Source organism: Sapajus apella, unplaced genomic scaffold (genome assembly GCF_009761245.1).
Source record: "Sapajus apella isolate SASKATOON/1434 unplaced genomic scaffold, GSC_monkey_1.0 scaffold5, whole genome shotgun sequence".
NCBI classification, from domain to species: Eukaryota; Metazoa; Chordata; class Mammalia; order Primates; family Cebidae; genus Sapajus; species Sapajus apella.
In genome coordinates, this window is record NW_022436945.1 from 36,261,603 (window position 1) to 36,287,745 (window position 26,143).

The 26,143-nt window shown below is 35.9% G+C and overlaps 1 protein-coding gene across 4 annotated transcripts in view; it reads left to right on the top strand.

Moving 5' to 3' along the window:
* The window catches only part of GABRB1 (gamma-aminobutyric acid type A receptor subunit beta1), a 439,527-nt gene that overhangs the window by 150,536 nt on the left and 262,848 nt on the right, over positions 1-26,143 (top strand). For all 4 annotated transcript variants that reach the window (XM_032274094.1, XM_032274096.1, XM_032274095.1 and 1 more), the window contains one exon: positions 21,078-21,298. In XM_032274094.1, the coding sequence (XP_032129985.1) occupies positions 21,093-21,298 (206 nt within the window). In that variant the 5' untranslated portion in view covers positions 21,078-21,092. The remainder of the gene's footprint in view (positions 1-21,077; positions 21,299-26,143) is intronic.

Below are 26,143 nucleotides of genomic sequence, written 5' to 3' on the forward strand. Positions count from 1 at the left end.
GAAATATGAAACTAATAATGAAACTAAAAACATGCTGTGAACTGCATTCAGAAAGTTTGTACCAGTACTGTTAGCAGCAGTATTCTGGTATGACTTTTCTGTGATACTGTGGAATAAGAACAGGAAACTAAAATGCTTCCTCCACCTAATGACTGGCAGGTCAGAACAAGAAGCTAAGAGTGTCATCAAAAAGGATTCCACATTTTCTCTATTTTAACATGCCACTGAGAGAGCAATGTCCTGCCAGCAGTGCTGACTTCAGGCACTTTGTAGATTGTATAAAATGTTCCTGCAGTTGTGGCCCTTATTTTTTTCTTTGTCTGTATTATTTTCCTTCCTTTTTAGGACATCCTGTCCCAAAATGTCAAGTGCTTCAGAGGATTCCTCTATCTCAATAGGAGGAACAGGCACACACACATACACACAAACACTGCTAGAGAAAGATTTTAAAGTAAACCGCAGGGATAAAAGACTGAACATATTCATTTATTACTGTGGTTTCCCTTAGATTTCTAGAAATCATGTGGGTAGTGCATGGCGCATAGATGGAGAAATGTTTTGTAGGTGCTTCATCATCCAACCCGACAAGCTATCACCTTTCTATGGCTGGCCCAGATTGACCCTGTACCTTCGTATTTCTATTTGCATATTCAAAAATAATATAGCATTCTCTTTTAGTCAGCACATTCTAAATATTCTGTTTAAACACTGGTTGGATGATTAATAATAATAAAAACAATAATAGATGAGCTCACATCTATTGAAATGCTTAATATATGTCAGGCCTCCTTTTTGTTCCTTTAACCTACCATGATTGCTCCTTCTGTATGGCCTGGAACTAGCTATTGTCTTTTTCTGGAATCTTACTGAGAAAATAGAGAAGTTTTCTGTCTTGTTTACTGTTACATTCTTAGCACCTAAAACTATCTCTACTCCAAAATACGTACTGAATAAGTGTTTCAAGTATACAAATAAATACTTTTCATTAATGGCATTTGATCGGTATTCATTTTTTCTCCTTGACTACACTGAAGGAAGGGGACATGATAAAATCCACATTCTGCATAGGACCAAAAATTCAAGAATCTAAATGCTAAGTATCAAACTGCTACTGATAAGGTTGATTGAGTGACTGATAATGTTTGTGAATATCCAAAAAATGTATTAAATTCAAAATAACAACTTTAGGAGGTGTGTTGTTTTCCTATGGTTGCCCTAATACATTATCACAAAGTGTCTTAAAACAAGAAATTTATTCCCTCTCAGTTTTAGAGGTTGCTGTGCTCCCTCTGAAGGCACTAGGGGAAAATCCTTCCCTGTCTTTTCTTGTTGTTCCAGACATTTCTCAGCTTCTGGCCTCTTAATTCTGATCTTGGCTTTTGTCTTTACATCACTTTCTCTTCTTTTCCCTGTGTTTCCCTGTGTATGTATGTCTCTTATAAGGACACTTGCCACTGGAGTTGGGGCCCACCTGAATAATGTAGAATATTCTTATCTCAAGATCTTTAACTTAATCACATCTGCAAAGTTCCTGTTTCCAAATAAGATTACATTAACAAGTTCCAGAAATTATGACATAGGCATATCTTTTCAGGGGCCACCAGTTAGTTCACTGATAGGAGGCCTCTTGTAAAAGAGCACGACTTGGGTTCAGGCAGACCCGGGTTCAAGACCAAGCTCAGACATTTGAAATAGTCCTTTTTAATCCCTCTTAGCTTTAGTCTTTGTATTGTTACACTAATTTAATGCATTTCTAAGAGGACTATGTAAAATAATGTATCTAAAGTGAATATCAAGCTGTCTGGTCCAAGATTAATTTATCTTACATAATCAAAATTTTATACCAACTGATTTTAGAGAACTGCTATGTAGATTAGTGCCTGTATTCAACCATACTGCATCATGCACTTAAAAATGTGTTAATCAGATAGATCTCATATTAAGAGTTTACATCACAAAAACAAAACACAAAACAAACAAAATTTCAAAAGCACAGAAGAAAACTTTTGAAAGTGATAGATATGTCTATTTCCTTGATTGTTGTGGTTTTATGGGTATATGCAAATGTCCAAACCCATCAGATTGTATGCATTAAATATGTACAGTTTATTGCCTATCAGTTATATGTCAATAAAGTTGTCTTTAAAAGTGTCTGGTCAATTGACAATGTCAAAATACTGTTAATCCCATTCTTCTTCACTTTGCAAGCAGGTTCAGTGAAGGTACTTAACTAAATTACTGCTCTTTCTTCTGTATACTAGCTGTAGCTCTTGCAGTGTTTTCATGGCTATTTCTCTTGTTGAAATCTTATGAATCCTTTTACAATTGAATCTTGTAATCAAATTCACTGAGTAATATAATCTACAACTAAATACAACAAAAGCTTTTTAGAAATTAAAACTAGGCTTCTATTCTTAAGAGCTTCAAATCAATATTCATTTCATAATATCTGAAGACAGTTTAAAACAAAAAGAGTTGGCCTTCATTCCTTGATATTGTTGAATGGACCAAACCAAGTGAATTATATGTCTTCTTGGACATTGCATTGTTTTTAAACTTTCCGTAAAATACCAGAGATGCTTGCCTCAAGTCCTTATTTTGACAATGCCAAGAATCTCACAAGATAGACTATACTAAGAGCAAAATTAATTCAATATTAAACACTTTATTAAACACTTTAATAAATGGGTCATAATATAAAACTTTCAGACATGTTGAGCTTGAAAAAATACTTATGCGTATGCCAAATCAATTAACATAAGCTTGGGAGGAGGGTGACCACAACTTTACTGCTATAAATAAAATAAATTTGATATCTATTTTATATTAAATATATAGATGCTCCTTGACTTACAGTGGGACCACATCCTTATAAGCCTATAACAAATTGAAAATATTGTAAGTTGAAAGTGCACTTAACCTATCAAACATTATGACTCAACCTAGCCTGCCTTAAACATGCTCAGAACACTTGGCCTACTGTTGGGCAAAATCATCTGGCAACACAGTGCACGGCAGAGTATCAGTTTTTACCCTCATGGTTGTGTGGTTGACTAGGAGCTGTGGTTGGCTGCCTCTGCCTAGCAATGCAAAAGAACATCATGTGGCATATTTCTAGCCTGAGAAAAGATCAAAATTCAGAATTTGAAGTACAATTTTTGCTAAATATGCATCATTTACATATCATTGTAAAGTCAATAAATCATAAGTCAAAACATCATAATTCAGAGGTCTTCTGGTCTTCAAAAACTTATTTCAGTGTCATTAAGAAATTACACATAGCACTGTCTGATCAATTCACCTATGCAAATATCTGATATTGTTAAGGAATGCCTATTATATCCTGGATACTGTGCATGTCTTGGTAAAAAACAAACACTGTCTTCAGAGAAGTCATAGTTCTAGGAAAAGATACAAACACAAAACTGGAGAAATGCAATGCAGTATACTGTTTAATACTAAGATATAGGAATAGCATGGAGGGTGGACTAGGTAGCTCTCCCTGGAGTTCCAATGCCTAACAGAGTTCTTGGCACATAGTAGCTACTCAAAAAGACAGTTGGTAGATGAAGAAATTATTGCCTTGTATAACTGTCAAACACTAGCCATGTCTAAATAATAAATATTGAGATCCTAAGGTAGGCACTCCCAGATTGTTAAGAAAGTAGATGTGTTCCCATTATTGTCGTTGATAAGATGTGGAAGAGTCTGTAAAAACTGAAAACAGTTTTAGCACCCACAGAGCTGGGCTTCACTGAAAACTAAGACCTGACTCAGGATCCAGCATTAACTAGAGAGAACCTCGTACACTGAAATAACTTTATTTCCTTTTTCTACCATTCAGGTGGCTCGGCTACTCATCTTTGCGTTATCTGGAAGCATTTCTGATTTCCAGCAGCTGCTGCTAGGCTTCTTTTGTTCCTACATAGCGCCTCCTCTCTGTGTGTCTTTGTTTCTGCTCCATGCTGCAAACTGTGCCATTTGTGTGTCTAACCTTCACATTCAAGAGGGAGTCTCTATCCAGTAGAACTGATAGATAATGAGCAGAAAGAATATTCTAGGCTAATGCATAGCCCCCTGCTCAGTCTATATAAATCCTTTCTCTATATCAGAGCATTGTGGCTAGCCTAAAAAAGTAATTTGACGAAAGTATGGTCAAATATGTACAAAAAATGTAGCTGCAGACATGTCATAACCTCAGAGGGGTCTTTCATATATTAATCACATAAGATATGTCTAGTGGTAATGTGAGAACAATGAAAAAAAGCAACATCTTGCAGTATCCCTGAGTTATATTTGCAGTGGTAATAACTATTATTTGTTAAACACATAATTGTACACAAAGTGCCATGCTAAGATCTGTATTACATTATTTAAATTTCTATTTAATGGATAAGGAAACTGAATCTCAAAGGGTTAAGTGACTTGGTGAAAGAATTAGTAATAGACAAAATTGGAATCTAATTTAGATCGATTTGACACCAAATCTTATACCCTCATCATGATACTATACTGTTACAGTTTCTAAAAGCACAGCACAGCAATGGATTTTAGGAAACCATCACAACTAACAGTGTGTCATGCTTGCCTCAGAAATAGGGTAATCTTATACACAGAAAAAAAATGCAGCAGGTATGCCTGAGTGAGCAGGTAGTCAAGCGGGAAAAGATGTTGGAAAAGTAGGTTGAGCTAGATTATTGAAAACCTTTCTTGTCAAAGAAGAGTCTGGACTTCTTTTTTTGGACTTATGGCAGCTACAAGCAATTTCATTCTGCCAAGCAGCTCTTTCCTGGAATATAAATCAGTAAACCACACAAATGCTGCCCGTAGTGACTCCACGCTAAACTACAGCACCATTTACATTCATGTGCAGTTGCAGTGTGGCAAGCCCACACGTACTTTCAAGTACTCTCTTGAAAATTGGGGCTTATGATTGCTGTCCAGAGTGTCTTCTTCAAATATTAAAATGCGAAGGGCACTGATTACACACACATGCGCAAACTTACACTCAAGAAAGAAAATGGAGAGATAGAGGGAGAGAGAGATTGTTCTGTGAGCACAGGGATTTATCTTTTATCTTGCAGAAGATAGGAACACGACATAGCATGCCTATTTATAGAGCTCTAAAAATGATTTCTAGTCAGGTAATCTTGCAAAATCAATAAATGCATATATAACATAATGAATATTTAAATGCAAAGGGAACTTCAGATACTTCTGAAACTAAGGTATTTTTCAGTGGCAACATTAGAAGGGGACTGACTCCAACAGGATGAGAATTGTTACCATAGCAACTCCCAGGCTGACTCATTCATAGATAACTGTTTAAACTTGTGACATGAGAGAAATTGCTTGAGGATTCTTAACACTGTACCAAAATACACACTGCTCCATGCAGATGAAAAAAAAAAAAAAAACACATCAGCACAGCCTTTTTTTCCTTCCTAAAACTCTCCATTTCATTTCTATACAAGATGTATCTTGTCCTTCAGTTTCTCCCATCTTCAGAATAGGGAAATGGGCACAGACAGGGTGTGGATGAGTGGAGGGAACTCAAGCTGCTTTTCAAAAATAAAATTCTGCATCATGTTTGCAGATATCTCTTTAGTGGCCACATCTTTGCTATCCTTGATTTCCACTCCTGTCTGAGCTTGGATTCAATTTTCAGTGTCTGCCAGAATTTACATATTTCAAAAACAAATATGCTGAGCCAGAATTAAGAAAGTAAAAAAGACAGGGGAACAAAAAGTGCCACAAAGCAAAGATAATAAAAGTCTCTCTCTTTTTCTCATCCTTTCTTTTTGTTCCCTCTCTCACCACCTTTTCCTCTTTTTGGTATTCATGGTAATGTGTCTTTATACAGCAAAAATAAGAACAATTTTCAGGCATAAGTTCCCTTTGATGTAGTAGAAAGAAAGTATAAGAGGAAATTGATAAAATAGGAAATAACATTATAAATGTAGACAGAAACAGATTTTATAGGCTTAATGAAAGCATAGACATTGCTCATTTAGGATTTTGAAGAACCGTTAGGGAATACCAGGCCTCTCTCAAATTAATTCCTCAGTAATAACATGAGAATTGATAGAAAAATCATCTCCATGAAACATTTATCCAAAAACATAGATTTCAGGACTGTCCAAGTTGTCCTGGTAGTAATTATGGACACTGAGCATAAGAATTATTGATCTAGGTAAATCTACTCATTTTACTAGACAAAATAGCTCACTTTCTGGGATTTTTGTCTTGCCAAAGATCTGAAACTCACTTTTCTAGATCCTCAGGTTCATTCTCAGAAAACCGGGTTTTCTGCATGACTTTTCTCAAAGGCAATATTTTTAGAAAAATTTTTAAATAATATAAAACTTAGAATGTGACAAAATTGATACGTTTTAAATGCCGTAAAGGCAAATGTGTTAGAGTGTGACTACTCAGTTTAATTAGGAATTTGATTGGTTGAATGGCAATTTCTTTTTCTGGGCCACTTTTGTTGCTGATGCCTACCTTTGAAACATGTACTTCCCCTAGAGGCTGGATAAGGCACATTTAAAATGTATTTAAAAATAAAAATAAAATACATTTTAAATACATGAGATAATATAGTCTAAAAGTTAGTCTTACTCATTATTTACATCTTGCCCTTTACCATTTATGTCTCTACTTCAAGCACTTTAAATTAACATCCAATATTTCCTTACTTTAAATTCTGCTCTTCCTTGAGTACTTACATTCTTTTCTTCATTTCCCACATCCACAGCAACCAATTTAAGTCCGTTCTATTTCCTTTCCTTTTTTTTTCTTTCCTCCTTCTCTCATACAGCCTCATATTCCTCTGCCTCCATTTAGACTAACAGCATATTTCACCTCCACTGTAATTTTTAATTGTTTCTTAACTAGGATGTCTATCTTTGAATTTGTCTGATTCCAATCCATTTACTGATTCATTCAGCAAATAGTAACTTGGGCATCCACCAGACGGCAGGCCCTGTCCTCAACACTGAGGATGTAGCGAAAGAAATATGCCTTTGGAAAGTCCAGGATCTAGTGGAGGAATTAAAAGAACACCCAGCTGATTTCCATACGTAGCGATACAGGCCATGATGACAGCATACTATGGGAGCAGGTAGGAAGGGCCAAACCCAGACTTGCTGGCTCCTGACATGGGAAAAGAGGGTGTAGTTCTATTTCCAACCTCAGGCCTGTCCAATACAGGTTAGCCAGGCAAGGGCAAAGGGGCAATACAGGAGGAATCGGTGTTCCAAACCAAGAAGATTTTATAACAAGACAAGAGGTATGTTGGAGGAACCAAGATAAGCACCGGTGGGATAACAGAGTAAAAGAAACAGTCAAGAAGTGTGACTGCAGAGACAAGACAGAGACAGAGGAAGGTACTGTATGCCCTTAAAAAGTTTTATTTTTATTCTTATAACATTGAGGAGCTACAACAAATTTAACCTTGGGAGCAACATGATCATATTTGCAATGTTTTAAAAATTGAATTCTCACTTTACCTGCCATAAAACAAATGGATTAGGGAAGAGCAAGATTAGAAAGAGAAGGCTACTTAGGAGCTTATTATAGTAAATCAGGTGAGAAGTGATAAGACCAAACTAGATAGTAGCAAGTATAGACAGAATAAAGAGAAATTTTAATGAAATAGAAATGCTGGAAGAGAAAAAGAGTCAAGAAAAACTCTTAGGTTCTGGTTTGGTCAATGGAGTGTTTGATTGCACCATTCACTGAGAAAGGGGATGGAGATGGAGGACCAGATTGAAAAGTGGATGGGCATAATTCTATTTTGGGCCAGAGATAGTTCCTTTATTCAGCATTCTGTCAGCTTGGCGCTGGGTAATAGAAGTCAAGCACATCAGCCCCTTCTCTCCATCAGTTTATGCTCATCCTTTTATACTAGAGTCATCATGCACTCACAATTTAAATTAAGAGATCTTCAGCCTCTAAGCACTTAATGATATTTGCCTTTTATCTTACTGTCACTTACAAATAATTTCTAGCAAGGTAAATATAGTTGCTACCATAACTAATGATTAATGAGGTTTTTACTCAGAAGTGGTAAAATACCTTGGCAGGCTTTTTAATGTGAAAGAATAATTATCAAAAGAAAATTGTTCCACACTCCGTACTCCTTAAGGATTATTGTGGAACAAAAATATTGGCTTTTCCTTGGCTAACATCTGAAGAATTGTCCAGGGCAGTGATGAACGATTGATTGTATCTAGCGTCGACCACACACAGAGGAGAGCATGGCAGCAGCATTCATCAGCATTGCTGGCTGATGAAGGAGAATTTATGGATAAAACATCAGAGAAAATTGGAAGACCACCAGATAACTGAATGTTAATGATTAATTGGTAACCATAAAAAAGCAAGGCAGAAGTCAGCCTTGGGCAAGAGATAAAAGCTATGTCCTATGAGTAAAACCTTTTGTGCTTGTGGTACAGCTTTAAACTATTATTTGTTATGTGATACAGTGGGAAGAAATTTGCTCATAGAGTCAGAAAGATCAGGGTTCAAATCACAGCTGTGATATTTTTGATAATAATCACCTTGGGCATCCCTTAAACTCACAGTCTTACCTATCAAAGAAAGATATTAACTCCAACTTTATGTGGTGGTGTTGTATTGTTATAAACAATAAAGCATACAGAAAGCACCTAGTAAAGTGCTGAACATTTAGTTAAATGCTCAGAAATAGGCAGAAATTATTATTAAATATTTAGGGTCCAAAATTGATAACTTAGTCAAAGAGAATTAAAGTATGTATTAGGAACTGCATTGTTCTGTAACATATTTTAAGTTACTTGATTTTTCTTATTTATTAAATTATTGTTTTTAAAGCTTGTTAGGACTATTACATACAGTATTTCAATTGATCATCCCAACAGTCTTATTAGTAGTGTTCCTGCTCATCACACAAATAAGGAAATTGAGTTTCAGACTAGTTGATAAATTTGCTCTATGATCACAGGACTAATAAGCAATGAGTCTTTAAATTAGATTCCAAGTCTCTAAATTCCTAATGCCACATGTCATTATTATCCTGAATAATCTATTGATACCTCAGTTTGTTTTCCCATGGCAGTAGTATGGAAGTTTCTTTCCTAGTTAGGTCCGGTCTGTAGCCTTAATTAGTTTAGATGTGTATATTTGATACACACCTCAGTTTTTCTCTCCTGATTATAATCTCATAATCATCATTGTAGCTCTCAATGATGATTAGGAAGCTACAAGAGAGGAAAACTAAGATTATCCAAATTTTTGCTTTAGAATTCTCAAATCATTTTTTCTTCACTCACAAAGACATTTCTAGAGTATTCTTTTTCTTTTTTTTTTTCTCATTACTAGGTATAAAGTTGCCAAAAATCGTTTTCTCCAGCAGTGTCTGCCAAGACACTTTCTAGCCAGACTCAGTCAAAGACCAACAGAAGTTTGAACAGATGCTTAATGAGTTTGAGCCACTGGAAATGGCCAATATGGATATTTATGTAGTTCTTTGGTTCTGTAAACCTGACTTTAAGGCCTTACTTGATACTTTTTACGCATTTGTGTTTAGCTAAATATTTAGAAAATGATGGTTCCAAATGATGGATCAGGCTATGGTTTTATTTTTATTTACTTTAGCAAATTATAGTATTAAGCTCCAGAATATGGCATCACACAAAGAAACGAAATGTAATTTAGTACTAGTACCTATGCTTACACACACACACACACACACACACACACACACACACACAGACACACACACACACGTGCTTATTTCATATTGCCTATTTGTTGAGCATGACAAAAGCCAAGCTATATATGATGTGAACTAATTGAGAAAGGATATGAGAATACATCTCTCTCTCTCACAAACACACACACATACACACACACAGGGAGACAGAGAGAGAGAGATGAAGAAGAGATTTATTGCAGAATTGATTTAGTTGTAAAAAAACTAAAACAACTGCAATGAGCATTAATAGAATAATGATTTTGTAATTTGCAGTATATTTATATCATGCTATACTATGTAGCTATTAAGTAAAATTATTTATATTTTAACCCATTTAATTGGTGAATTTCTGTGCTGTGTCATTAAGAAAAAAGATTACAGAAATAAATATATGCTATTTTTTCAATACATGACAAAAGCCACATATATATTACATAATGCATATATATATGTGTGTATGTTGTGTATATATATATATATAGAGAGAGAGAGAGAGAGAGAGAGTTATAAGCATGAGCAAAAATGCCACCACATTATTAATTGGTTATAGAAAGAAAGTAGGATGTAAGAAGAGAGATGATAAGCAATAAACAGACAAAAATAAATAAATGACTAAACAAATAGCTGTGGAAAAAAAGTAACAATGTATGTGACTAAAAAGTCTTATATACAGAATAATCTTTTTTTTTTTTTTTTTTTAAGTAGAGGGAGAGAAAACCACCAGAATGTTGATGGTGATTGTCTCTGAATAGTAAATTTTTAAAATACAAGATAGTATAGAGAAGACAGAGATAGGGGCAAGAGAGTTAATGTGGTAAAGTTGACATTTGGTTATTATAATTAGGCTATTCATTCTATTTTAAGAGTTCCCCAGGATCTCCCCAGAGACTAATACCATTAGTCTTTTTAGAACTATAATTTGATGGATAATTTGATTAAAATCATTCTTCCTGCTAGAACATCTGATATTAAGGTTTCCAAATATGCCCAACAGAATCCTCACTGGAAAGGTAACTGAAAGCTCTAAGGGATATCAGAACTGCTTGATTTTTGAAAGGAATATTACTGAATCCTCCTCCACTCTATTTTAAGTCTAGAGCTCCTAAAACCTCTTTCTCCAACAAAAGAGTATAGACCTAGAATTCTTCCTGTAGACTTCTCCCTTTTAAGCTCTGTACTTATTGCAAAATCACAAATCACAAGAAAAGTCTGTCTTCCAAGGATAGAAAATTATACAGGAATTTCTTTATTTCTTCTAATTAATGTGGGTTTTTATAGAATCTTGATTTAATTCAGATTCATGTATCCTTTCTCAATTTAGCTTGCTGCATAACCAGCCTCACTTTCTTGGGTTACTATGCATACCACATACTGATTACCATTCTGGTCCTGTAGTCATAGTCTACCTCAAGGGAGTCAGCCCAAACCACCACATTCTGAATATCCCATTAGATCTTCCATGCATCTGGTCTTATTTCTGTTCTTATTTAGATATTAAGAAAAATAGAAACACTAATATCCTATGAACCTCTGGAACTAAGGAACTTACAGAAAACTTATTGCATCATATGCCATTATGTGATTTTTAAAATGAGAAGTTTAGGAATCATCATCTTGGTGAATTAATTATCAGTTTGATATTTTTCATTTTGATTATTGATTAACTTGTAAATGAGCCTCAAAATTTTACTGAATAGAGATCAATTTTTAAAGCTTTAGTACCAGTAGCCTTATACTATCAAACTGATGACAGTAATTGCTGGAACTATCAATAAAATATCACTTTGGCCAGGCACGGTGGCTCACGCTTGGAATCCCAGCACTTTGGGAGGCTGAGGTGGGCGGACAACCTGAGGTCAGGAGTTCGAGAACAGCCTGGCCAACATGGTGAAAACCCATCTCTACTAAAAATAAAAAATTGGCTGGGTGTGGTAGCACGTGCCTGTAATCTCAGCTACTCAGGAGGCTAAGGCATGAGAATTGCTTGAACCCAGGGGGCGGAGGTTGCAGTGAGCCGAGATTGCGCCATTGCACTTCAGCCTGGGCAACAGAGTGAGACTTTGTCTCAAAAAATAAATAAATAAACAAAAACAAAATATCACTTTGACATATCTCAAAATATATTTAGTAATATTTTGTATAAAGTCACTACTAATTATTTCTAAAGAGTAAATTTTTATCTTAATTTTACTTTTGTCATATGCTATTGTCATCTCCTGGAAATCTATCAATTCTCTGTTATTAGGAATTATAGACTCATTAATTTTGAGTTGTTAGAGAATGGAAGTCCTGGATTATTAGTTATTTTAGTTATGTGAAAGTATACGTTTATATTTTATAAGGATGACCAATTTTTCAGAAAATGTGAATGTAACAAGATGACAGCACTAAAACTCTTACTACTGAGATTGAGTGCCCCAAACACATGACACCACTTAATTCACATTCAACTGATGCATTTGATCATCTGCTATCCACTGTGCACTGTGCCAGGGTCTTCAAAGATAAATTTTGCCTTTGGGGAACTCAGAATCTAGTGGGACTGAGAAATAATTTCAAAACAATAGGATAAGTGCTACAATCAAAGTAGAGTGTTGTGGGAGCTCAAAGGAATGAGTGACTAATCCTGGAATCAAATTTCCCAGGGGCTCTATCCTCTTCTCACCTTATGCTCTCTCATGGTGAGCTAATCCATTCCCACGACTTCATCTATCACTCATGACTCACATAGCTGTGTTTCTCCCTGAACCCTGTCTTCCTATATTCTGACCCATAACTACTTACTTAGCACCTCTGTGTGCATGCACCGCTGACACCCACAACACAAACCCAACTGAAATGAGTTAGTCATCTTCAGCCCCCAGTCTTCAATTCTTCTTATTGTAATCTGCCTACCTACTCAAGTCAGAAACCTGGTGGCCATCCTTGATGCCTCCTTCTTCCTAACCTCCCATATTAAAAGACCACAAAGTGCTGCCTTAAATAACTCACACAGCTTTCCTTTCTTTCACCTTTCTTTTAGTGGTGCATTAAGTCAACTCTGATTTATCTATTCTCCAGGCTAATGCAAGAGCTTATTAAACTGGTATCCTCCTACTCAATCATCTTGTATCCTTTATTAGGCAGATGCTGGTAAAGTGGAACCACTCGGAGTTCTCTGAGTGTTTGAAGTGACAGGATCTTCATACAGGGAGTTGGTGACACAGGTGATGGAAGAACTGAGAAGCCTGCAGAGGACAGTAGAGAAGCTTGGAAATAAGCACTGCTAAGTCTCTCCCACTAGCTCATGAGTTCCTCGAGGCAGAGAATGTGTACTAGTCAGCCATTTCTTCTCAGCATGTGGCATAATACAATTGTTTACATATAGTAAACAGCCATTAAAAGTTGACTGAATTAGTCATTCTAACAAGTTAAAATATTTTGACTTGGAAGTTTCTAGAAAACTTTCCTACAAGACCAACATTTCACCGTATCTTACCATGGAAACAACAAAATTTATTTGAGCTTCTGATTATTTAGATTCTGAAATGTAACACATTTAGGCTGTCACTGTGTGAAATACATATTTTATCATATCTATTTGAAGAAATTGAATTCGTCAGCAAAAAAAGGTTTTTACATGTTTTTTAAAAATGGATCTTTATAGTTTTAAGAGTAGATATTAGATTTAAAATGCTAAAATCCTGTGCTATATTAGTACAGCCCCAGAGTTTCATATAGTGAGTCTCATGCAGTTCATTTTATTGGAATCCATACTCCAGTTGGCATGTCAATGTCATATGTTTCCACATGTATTAAAATGTGTTCCATGTGATTTTCTTAGATGATTCTCATTCAGTATGGCATCACAACTACATGATCTGTTCAGTCACTGGGTTGATTAATTTCAAAATTGTTCAGAACACAACACAAGACTAACAAAAAGCCTGACTACACAGATGGGTAGACCAAATGGGGCTATTTAGGATGAGACAAAGGTAAAAGAAGACGATGTTCCCGGAGGCACATACTAGGCTACAGCTGGGAAAAATCAGTAATAAATAAGAGCATGGGCTTTGGCAATAATGGTAATGAAGAATGCATGTATTTTAAAGGTATTATAATGAAACATGGCCAAGGAATAAGCATAACACATATTAATAGTTAACATAACACTAGATAATGTCAAGATAAAAGATTAGAAATTAACAGAAAACCTGGAGGATACGATGATTAATCTCTGCTTCAGAATGTACTTAATGTGACAGTGAAAGGCAAAACATTCATTTGGACAGAAGGTTCTATTACAAACAGGTGTTTTGTTGTTGATTATAATTATGTTTTAGATTGGTTTATTTATCAGGCCATTTTTCACTGATTGTCTTTGAGAGATACAAATTATGTTTTTTTTCTTATCCTATAGGGCATTTCTTGTTACCACCATATATACTAGTATATATAGATGACTTGTCTTGGTAATTTATTTTCATTATGTTTGATAGGAAATTGTTTTGCTGGCAAGTAAATATGTATTTCTTCTCTTCTTTGCTGTCCTGGTTAATAAACAACTTCCAAATCAAATATTTCTCCATTTTAAAAGTTGCTTAACATCTCCAGGTCTAAGATTTTTCAGCATACCTCCCTTTTTTAGTTCAGGAAGGTGGGCTAGATGATTGTTTGAGGTTTCTTTGGCCTTTAATGTATGCATTTATTTGTAATGACATTCTGATATGTATGTTGATCAGCATCATTACTACAATGTTTTCTGGTTGGAGGAAATAAAGATGGGAGCAGATTAGCACAAGGGAAGTGCAATTTGGTGTATGGATACAAAGATCACAAGGAGCTAAAGCACTGAATGTACTCAGACCTCAGGAGAACTAGAAATTGAAGTAGAAAGTCTTTGTGAATCTGATCATTCACTCTCCAACAATAAACTCTACCTCTTACGGCTATTTTATGCATTTTCTCCATTTTCTTTCTTTCTTTACAGGCTAGCTTCCTCTTTTGATTTACAGTGTCTCCTCTCTTATAACCTCATAATAGCAGTGCAGCCCTAATTCTAAATCATAACCTTTGCACTTGGTCCTACAGCTCCTTCAGATCCTTTGTCTATTAAGCAAATTCCTGAGAGAGTACCCTGACTGGTTCATCTCAGCTTTTTTGAGCCAGGCATATGTTTAGTGACTGCCTGTGAAGCAACTGTTCTTGAATCAGGTATCTACTCCTAGTTCAAAGATGGGAGAAGAGCAGCCTCATGTGATATAAAATGTTACCCTGTTCAAGCAACAGAGATTACAGGCAGGCAGTCTCCATCACAGAAGAACTGTAGAAGTCATAGGCAGTGATGCATAGCTCTACTCTAGTAAGGCTTTCAGGGGGAGTAGCCCAAGTTTTACAAAGGGCAGATCTCAGAGCTCAGCTAAACTGGCATGAATATTTTACAGGGAACAGAGGCTTGTACTTGGGACTCCTTTGAATATATATTAAAATCAACCCAAATGCCCATCGACGATAGACTGGATAGGGAAAATGTGGCACATATACACCATGGAATATTATGCAGCCATCAAAAACGATGAGTTTGGGTCCTTTGTAGGGACATGGATGAACCTGGAAACCATCATTCTCGGCAAATTGACAGAAGAGCAGAAGATCAAACATTCATAGGCGGGTGTTGAACAATGAGAACACATGGACATAGGGAGGGGAGCACTACACACTGGGGTCAGTTGGGGGGAAATAGGGGAGGGACGGTGGGGGGTGGGGAGCTGGGGAGAGATAGCAAGGGGAGAAATGCCAGATGTAGGTGATGGGGAGGAAGGCAGCAAATCACACTGCCACATGTGTACCTATGCAACAATTTTGCACATTCTTCACATGTACCCCAAAACCTAAAATGCAATAAAATAAATAAATGGGGAAAAATCAATCAATCAATAAATAAATACCCAACCTTTTATCTGAAAATAAATAAATAAATAAATAAATAAATAAAATCAATGAAAGATAAAATATAAATGTGAACAAGAGCTTTAGTTCTTTCCCCAAAAGATATACACACATATTACAAAAATACATATAATATCTTTCTTGAGAATAGTTAGAAAAGGGGAATAACTTGTAGGATGCTTTTGAGTGGATGCCCTATTAGTAGATGTTAAAGTGATGTCCTGTTTCTTTCTTTACATAGTCTGAGACTCTGAGACATGTGCAGATTGTGGAAGCTGTGATCAAGGGACCCTCCCTTTTGTAGCTCACTGTGAATTCTTAGGTGTCATTCTAGTAAAATGCATACCTCAAAATATTTGAACGTATTTTCCTACAGTGCATAGCTGTTTTTCCTATTCCAAATGCTAGATAATTAATGGATTTTAATAAAATGATTTCTTATGGTAAAATAGAAAATTATAAACCATCTTATGTCAGCATTCCCTAGCATACAGTTTTGAGAGATACATTAAAATCTCCAGATAAGCATGTTAATATACACATTTTTCATGATAAACAATGGTAAACATTTTGAAATCTTTTGCTCATACTAAAAAGATATATTTTCATGTAAGGCAGGGTTTCTCTACCTTGCCACTATTGACATTTTGAACCAGACAATTCTTTGTTGTGGGGGCCTGTGCTGCACATTGTAGCAGATAAAGGGGCATCCCTGGCCTCTACCCACAGATGCTAGTAGCACACCACCATGGGTGACAATCAAAACTGTCTTCAGACACTGCTAAATGTACCAACCCTGGGGGGCAAAATCAGCCTGTGCTTAAAAGTATAAATCTAGGAATAATGTTACCTTTATTCTCCAAAAGAATGACTTTTTAAAAACATAATTATTTTCTTATACTGTACCTTTAATCATCTCTAGATTTAAAAAAAAAATATGTTGTTTTGGGGCTGAACACAGTGGCTCACACCTGTAATCTCAGAGCTTTGGGAGGCTGAGGCAGGTGGATCACCTGAGGTCAGGAGTTTGAAATCAGCCTGGCCAACATGGTGAAAACCCATCTCAACTAAAACACAAAAATTAGCCAGGTATGGTGGTGAACACCTGTAATCTCAGCTATTTGTGAGGCTGAGGCAGGAGAATTGTTTGGGAGGTGGAGGTTGCAATGAGCCGAGATCACACCACTGCACTCCAGCCTGGGTGACAGAGTGAGACTCCGTCTTAAAAAATGAACATAAAATGTTTAAAGATGTTGTTTTGGAGTTTCATTGAGCACTACTGATTTGGTATTGTCTATCTTGCCTTTCCTCAATGAATCAAATTCTGTTATACCTGAATTAGCCCGACTAATTTTATTGGCAACTTCATATCCATTAATCATGCTAATTTACCTCAGTGTCAAGGAATTCCCTATGGCCCATAGTTTCTAAATATGTCACACTTTCTTTCAAGAAATAGCTTGCACACTTAAGAAAGCTGGTGAAACACTTGTAAACACACCTAGAAGAAAAATAATTTTAATGCTGTTGGCCAAATAGCATTAATTTCTTTCTGAAAAATGCTCCATTTTCTCTGGAGTGCTTGCAATTTGGACTAATGAAGAATTAATAGAAAACTTGTTGTATAGGAGAACAAAAATACAGCACTTAAAGTTTTCTTTTCTATCTAAAAATAGTATCCGCCAAAACGAAGTCATAGGCTTTATTATATTCAGATGTCACTGTTAACCTTTATATTAAGAGATAGATTAAAAATTATTTATATAATAAGTAGTTTCTCTGACTTGTAAATAATAAATACTTTCACAGAAAAATTTTCCATCTCACAAGGTTGCTGTGAGAAAAAAAATGTTATAATAGATATGAATGGTTTATGAGAACCATGAGCACAGAGCATGCCACAGGAAAAGGGAATTATTGTCATGCATGTGGTTTTACATAGATGGTAGAGAAATGAGATTGGTGTATTTTAGGTCCTTCCATAATGTTCATCATTATCACCATTATTTTCTTCAAAAAGATTTTAGTAAGATTATCAATATCACGTCTGTATTTTTATATATCATAGAATCAGGTCCTAGATTGGGATACTCACCCTAGAAATGCAATAAAAGACCAGGTGTGAAGAGTACTTGCTTCACCTCACCTATTCCCAGATGTAATATACTAGCACATATACATTTTCACTGGATAACTTCTTGCAAATCGGATACATTATTGCCTGAGTTTATAACCATGATATAATTTTCATTCAATATTTATTGAAAACAGAATGAGTTGTATAGCAAAGATTTCACCACATGGCATATAGCTCTTTCTCTGCAGGCAACAAAACAGTTTCCAAAGAGAAAAAGGGAAAAGTCTACATGCACGCACACACACAAGTCTAAGTAGGGATTACGCTTATTTACATTATTTTCTCCTTTCTGATGTCCTCCTACCACATGGAGTAAGTAAATGATAATAAATGCTACATATTAACATAGCATTTATTAGTTAGTATTATTTTGCCATTTTTTAAGTTGAAAAATTAAAATTGTATTTATTTATTGTGTACAACATGATGTTTTCAAATATGTATTCATTGTGGAATGGCTAAATACAGCTAATTAACCAGTGCATTACCCCATATACTTCTCTTTTATGGTAAGATTTACTCATCAATTTTCAAGACAGTCCCTTATACTTTATGATCATATGTTTTTAATCTCTATTGAAAAGAATTGTAGAGCAAAGATTTTTGCCACAGGTTTAACTGTGAGGAATCCTGTGTGGCACTCATAAGAATCTGGATGCTAATGAGGAATCACTATGAGCTGAAACATGTATTCCACTGTTGATGATGGCAAAATTTACAATATGACTGTGGCTGATATTTAATTTTCCTATACTGTCTGAATTATAAACAAGAACCCAACACCAAGACTTCGAATTCATCACAGACAATTGTTTATTTTCATGGCCAACAGAGTCCATCTGCCCACAGATTCTTTTATAAACATCTCTTTAAAAATAGAAATGCTTATGAAAGTGAGCATATACTCTCTAAGTATTTGGAAGTGTAATGCTAATTTGTACACAGCAATTAAAAATTTTGAAGATAATTTATTTGCTTAGCACGTTATGGTTTCTAAAGTACTTTAACCTTAATTTTCTCAACTGATGCTCACAACAGGCCAGTAAAATGCTATTTTTTTCATTTTGGAAATGAGGCAAGTCAGTCGCGGTGGCTCACTCTTGTAATCCCAGCACTTTGGGTGGCTGAGGCCAGAGGAGCAGTTGAGGTCAGAAATTCAAGACCAGCCTAAGCAATACAGAAAGACCCTGTATAAAAAAAAAAAAAAAGAAAAAAATTAGCCAGCTGTGATGGTATATGTCTGTTGTCTCAACTACTTGACAGGAGGATTCTTTGAGCCCAGGAGTCTGAGGCTGCTGTGAGCTAGGATGGTGCCACTGCACTCCAGCCAGAATGGCCAAGTGAAATTGTCTCTTAAAAAAAAAAGAGGCATCTTAGGAACAAGAGGTTATGTCAGTCACTTATAATTAGGCTTACATGTGGTAGAGCTTAAAATCAAGCAGTTTTGCAATCTAAGCCCATACCTGCCCAATTCATATTCCTCCAAAAAGTCACAATGTTAAGAATTGGAAGAAGATGCAAATGAGAATGGTAGTAACTGAGAAGAGGACTGTATGTAGGCTGGGTTTTTTTTTTTTATATATGTGAAGGTAAGGTTGAAGGAGGTTTTACATTTTTAAAAAGGATACTGTATAACTAATAGTAAAATGTGAATATCCTTGCCATTGAACAAGAAGCAATGTCTTCAAATTATTGCAAGGTGGTTTCTGAGTAAATAGTGTAATTGCTCTTCAATATGGTTTAAAGACCCTGGAATTAATTATCCAGAATGAATATCGTTTTATATTTTAAGATTTTTCACAAATACATAAATGTTCCTTTGGAAAGTCTATATGGAGTGCAGTTTGCCAGATGTCTGACATGATTCAAATCATTCTTTCTCCACAGTAGAATAGATTGCAATGACAGTACATGACATCGTGCAGGAGGCACACAGTGTGTTCTTACTAATCACTAAGGCATTCACAAAGTGACTATTGCCATATGAATGCCTTAGAAAAAGTGAACTTTCTGTTTTTATTATGTCGGGATTCATATCAAAGACTTTATGATTTTACAGCTGACAATTTATTTTCCTTTTTTGGGCAATTTTACTTTGTATTAATAGAGTTTTTAAAAACAGACAATAACTAAAGTACTATGATTATTATCACCATCTCTCTCCAGCAGCTCGAGCCGTTTATAGTGAGCCCAATCTTCCTGTCTCTAATTGCTAGGGGAAACCTAAGTAGAAAGAGAAAGTGCAGGGGGATGTCCTCTGTAACACTTTGCACAAGGTGAGGCAACAAACTTTCAAGATCAATCCCAACTCTTGAATTCAAACCACTTCATGGAATGAAACAGGAAAGTGTTAAGAGACAAATATCAAATCGTGCCACCACTGGGGTCAGTCTTCAGACCAAGTCAACAACTCCATTTGTATGTGCCTCATAACTACTTTTCAGGACTCACCCATAGATAAGTTGTACTTCAAAGAAAAATCCAGATAAGGGCAAATTGATAACCTTTATGTGTCAAACAGAGCAGTATTTATTCAAAAAGAATTTGTGGTTTGAAAAACACTCTTTCCTTTCAAGTGCATTCAGTTTCAGTTATTTATCAGGCATTCCTCTCCAGAATAGAATTCTAGTATTCAGAGGTCAGTTTTCAGGAACATAGATTCCTCTGTACAATTTCTCTTTATGACCTTCCCCATGACATCATTACCTTAACTTCAAACTTTAAAATTCAATTACGTCTATTTGCTCTATATTGGTGGAAATGTTTATATATACATTCAAGCATAGTCCTAGTACTTTTATTATTTATTTAGTCAGTTAATTAATTTTTTTTAGAGACAAGTTCTTGCTCTGTCACCCAGGCTGGAATACAGTGTCATAATCCTAGCTCATTGCAGCTTCAGTATCCTGGGATCAAGTGATCCTGCTACATCAGCCTCCCAAGTAGCTGTGACTGCAGGCATGTGTCACCATACCCAACTAACTTTTTAAAAATTATTTTTTGTAGAGATGGGGAATTATTACATTGCATAGGCTGGTCTTGAACTCCTGGCTCAAGAGATTCTCCCTCCTTGGCCTCCCAAAGTGCTGGTATTACAGACATGATCCACTGTGCCAGACCCGTAGTACTTTAACCTATTGGTTGCCTTATACCTGCAGATGCAAATTTTAATATACTCAAATGTAATCTCTTACAGGACATTCCACCTGTCATCAAACGTTAGATGATAATAATAGTAAAACTCTTTTTTTGGCTTTCTTTATTTCACAGGATTATACACTCACCATGTATTTCCAGCAGTCTTGGAAAGACAAAAGACTTTCTTATTCTGGAATCCCACTAAACCTCACCCTAGACAATAGGGTAGCTGACCAACTCTGGGTACCAGACACCTACTTTCTGAATGACAAGAAATCATTCGTGCATGGGGTCACAGTGAAAAATCGAATGATTCGACTGCATCCTGATGGAACAGTTCTCTATGGACTCCGGTAAATGGCTTTATGTTGCATGTTTCAATGTTTTTTTGGTTTTTTTTTTTTTTTGTTGTTGTTGTTGTTTTCATTTTCAACTTTTGGAAGTGGGCAAAGGGGAGAGAAGCAAGAATATACAGATGTGTATATAAAGGGGGTGTCATATACTTATGGAGGTCTATTACTAACCCTCATATAGTTAAGGGTCTATTACTAACCCTCATGTAGTTAAAGCTTATTACAAATTGTAGGCAACACATTGAAATTAGCTACCGGTTTTACCAAAGAAATATCTGAACTGTAACCCGTTATTACAGGATATGTAAAGTGGAGGTTCTTTATTCTTTGGTGTCACCTTTTGTGATTCTTTTGAGAAACAGATGAAACCTACATATCCACAAACTCATATATGCCTCCAATTTTTCTGTTATTTCAGAGTGTTCATAAGCCCCTTGAAATCCTTCCATGTACCATGAGCACTAAGCTGAAACTCCAGTTATAGGTCAAAATACGACAATTAATGTCTTTAAATTCACCAATGCCCCAAAACAATATACAGGTGACAAAAATTTATCTGTGATGAAACTTCTACTTGTGCCCTAGTGGTTCGTTATTTAGTTGATAGCTTTGGTCTTCATTTGCACGTAAAATAACATCAGTTGATCTTGGCAAAACGATTGTTGAAATTTTTCCACTCTTACTGTACCCTAAGAACTTTCAACTTCAGTTAAAAATCTCTGAGCTAAAACTCTTTGGGAGAAATGGTAAAATAAACTAACAGTTCCCTTAAATCTATTGATAACTACAACAGAAAAAGCCTACTAATCCAAGATTGGTGGTTAATCATTAGTTATGGTTCGTATACTATAAATCAATTGTAATTTTTCTGTTACTGATGTAACTTTCATCAGACATGCCCAATGTGTAAGGGGATGAATTACCCTTCTAAAGTATTCTGGGAGAGTAATTTCATGACTCAATTTAATAGGCTAATCAACTATGCCATGTGTAAGTATATGGATTATTTAAGAATGTGTTAAAAGTTGACCAGTTGAAAAAAAAAGCAACTAGATTTTTTTTCAAGAAAGAATGTGGGTTACATTGTCATATTACAGAGTCTCACTTCAGGCATTTCCCAAATTATTAACAGCATCTACCAATGGGAATAATACAAAGGGAGAAAAATATTTAAGGATTATGAAGTTGAATGCATTTCATTTTACAACTGGGAAAAAAACAGAGACAGAAAAGGAGAAGTACCATGTATAAGGGAATAATAAGGTAATGGCAGAACTGGGACTAAGAACTATGTGTGCTGATTCCCATACCAATGCTTTTCCCACTCCACCACCATTCAAGTGCACTTAGAAGTCAACACCTATTTCCAAGTTGCACACCACTGCTTTAATCTCTTTGGAGCCAACCCAGTTCTTTGTAGCTTATATCTAGCAAAAAGACCTTTGCAGAGATAAATACAAACCATTCATCTATTATCTGCACTCTGCTCTTTTATGGCACCAATTTTCTTTATAAGAGCCTCACACTAGTTCTCATAGCTTCCCTTTCTCTTCCTCTGTCTTTCCCACTTCCTCATCCCTCACAGATTTGGTTTTCCTTTCCCTAGAGGTTATAAATATCCTGGAAAGGCCATAAGGTATATCAGAGAAAGTATGACATCTAGAGTCAGAGGATAGAGGTTGGGCATAAACTCCACAATTTTCTGACTTCTTGACCTTCAATAAATTATGTAAATTTGCTGAGACTAATTTTATCACTGTAGTAAGAAGCTAATACCCCCTTACTCATTATTAATCGTATGAATTAATCAATATGACAATACATAGTAAGTCCTAAATTACATTTCTCTAAAGTAGTTTTGCCTTATATAGCCTTATTAGGTAATGGACACAAACTGCATACTGAGGGTAGTTTTCTAACTCCTAGGGGTGTCAGTAATTAAAATAGAGATAAAGTTGTTTAATTAAAATACACTTATCAAGTGCCTATTATGTACCACACAGTTGCTATTTTGGCTTTGAGAATAGTTTTCCAGAAGCTGGATAGTAATTTGTCAGTGGACATAAAGCTGAATACAATAGATACTGGGGACTCCAAAAGTGGGGAGAAGGGGAGTGTGGCAAGTGTTGAAAAACTTCCTATTGAGTTCTATAATCATGATTTAGGTGACAGGTTTAATAGAAGCCCAAACCTCAGCATCATGCAATATAGTCATGTAACAAACCTGCACATGTACCTCTTGAATCTAAAATTTGAAAGAAAAAAGAAAAAAAGGAATTTGTCAGTGGAATGCACTTGGGACTTTGAGTCAAGGGACTTGTGGCCTAACCAGTTTGTGCCCTTCAGTAAGCCATTTTATCTCCCTGGGCTTCAGATCCACCAACCTTAAAAAAAAGTGATTGGACAAAATTATTCCTAAATTTCCTATGTGTGTCAGTCTGTTTACATATTGCTATAAAGATGCTACCCAAGACTGTGTAATTTACAAGCAAGAGAGGTTTCATTGACTCACAATTCTGCATGGCTGGGGAGGCCTCAGAAAACTTACAATCATGGCAGAAGGGGAATTAGGCACATCTTACATAGTGGCAGGTGAAACAGAGAATACCAAGGGGGAGGAACCCCACACTTATTGGAAGAACAGATCTCATGAGAATTCATTAACTATCACAAGAATAGTATAGGGAAATCACCCCATGATCCAATCACCGACCACCCCCCAACGGCCCCTCCCTTAACACCCTGGGATTACAATTTGGATTACAATTCAAGATGAGATTTGGGTGGAGGACAGAGAGCCAAACTGTATCACCTACTAAACCTAAATTCCATTGCTTCCGTGATACTATATATTAGTGCATGCTCATTTTAATTCCCCAGTGTAGGGGAGGGATAGCAGGGGGTGGAGTTTGGGGAGGGATAACATTAGGAGAAATACCTGATGTAGATGACGGGGGGATGGATGCAGCAAAACACCATGGCATGTGTATACTTATGTAACAAACCTGCAGGATCTGCATATATACCCCAGAACTTAAAGTATAATTTTAAAAAGTGGAAACTGTACAATATCATCTCCCTCTCTGTCACTTAAAATTCTTCTGTTTTTCCTCCCTTCCTTCCACTTAACTTTGAGGAGGATTTTTCTCTTTTTTCTATGGCTAATCTCTCTAAGCCTCCATGTAATATTCTTGTTGCACACTCTTTTCAGAGTTTGCTCCCCCATTTTACCTACCTCTTCAGCCCTTCCTCTCTGTTGACTCCCTCCCTTCAGTTTCTTCTTTGAGCACCAGTTTTCTCACAGCTTTGGTTCCCTCTACTTCCTCACAACACATTACTCTTCTATCCCCAACAACATGGCTCCCATCCATGCTGCTTCTCTAAAACAGCTCTATCAAACATTCCCAAAACCATCACTGGTTTCTCAATCTATACTCTTGATTTCTCTGAATGTTTTAAGAGCAATGAATGACTCTGACTTTAGGGCTTCCAAGACCCAGCAAAATTTTTAAATTATCTTGTTCTTATGTCTTTTTGTTATTTTATTATTGGCTCCTCTTTTGCCTCTAATTGGGGAACTATAGGGATTCTTCAAGGTTTGGTCTGTTTATTGAATTTAACATATTTAAATATCTAAACTCCCAAACTATTGAGTTTCAGAAATTTCCAATTGCTCACTGAGTACCTATATTTGGCTTGCCTGCTAGCTCCCCCTCACATGACCTATATAGTTCATATCACTTGTTTTTCTCAAAACTGGGCTTTTCCCAAGTGCCAATGAAATTACTATCATCCCATTAAAAAGACATAAACAGGAAGGCAACTGTAACTCCACATCTCTTTGTCACTGAGATTTAATCTTTTGTTTCTATTCCATTCTATCTCAATCACTTTCTCTATTTCCAAATAATTTCTACCACCTAATTTAACATCTTCATATCTGTCACTTCCTGGGCCATTTCCTATCTCAATTTTTCTCCTTATTTCTGCCATCTTATTCCTCCTACACACACAAAAAAGTGATTCCTCTTTCAGAAATCTAAGACCCTCTAATTATTTCTGTAAACATATCTGAAGCATTTCAAACTTAAGTATATTTCAAATATTTCATCCCATAAATGTTTCATGGAATATACAGTCAACTCTGGAATACCATGGGTTGACTTGCACAAGTCCATTTATAAGAGGGTTTTTTTCAATAAAAGTTACACTGAATGTTCCTGCCTTTCCATCCACTCCCTGTCATCCACTTCTGCCACCCCTGAGACAGCAAGAAGGATCTTCTTCCTCCTCTTCCTCAGCCTACCCAATGTGAAGACTATGAGGATGAAGACCTTTATGATGACTCACTTTCACTTAATAAATAGCAAATATTTTCCCTTATAATTTTCTTATTGTAAAAATACAGTATGTAAGACCTATAACGTAAATTATATGTTCATTGCTGTTTACATTATCAGTAAGGCTTTTTATTAGTAAGGCATTTTGTCAGTAAGGTGTAAGTGTTCTATCAATAGTTACATTGTGAGGGAGTCCAAAGTTATACGTGGGTTTTCAATTGCATGAGGGGTGTCAGAGCTTTTAATCTCTACATTTTTCAAGGGTAACTATACTTATACTACAAAAATTATTTGTCATTTCTCTGAAATTCAAATATAACTGGGAAACCCATATTTTACCTGGTAACCCTGCAGCCCTACTGATGCCCTTCCTTCTCTGCCCCCAAACCCTCTTTCCCCCACTCCACCACTTTTTCCCTTCTTACTTTTGCTTCAAAGTTCAAATTTCACCTTCTCCATGAGGACTTTCACAATCTTCCTAACCAGGTGAAAACTCTCTCTCATT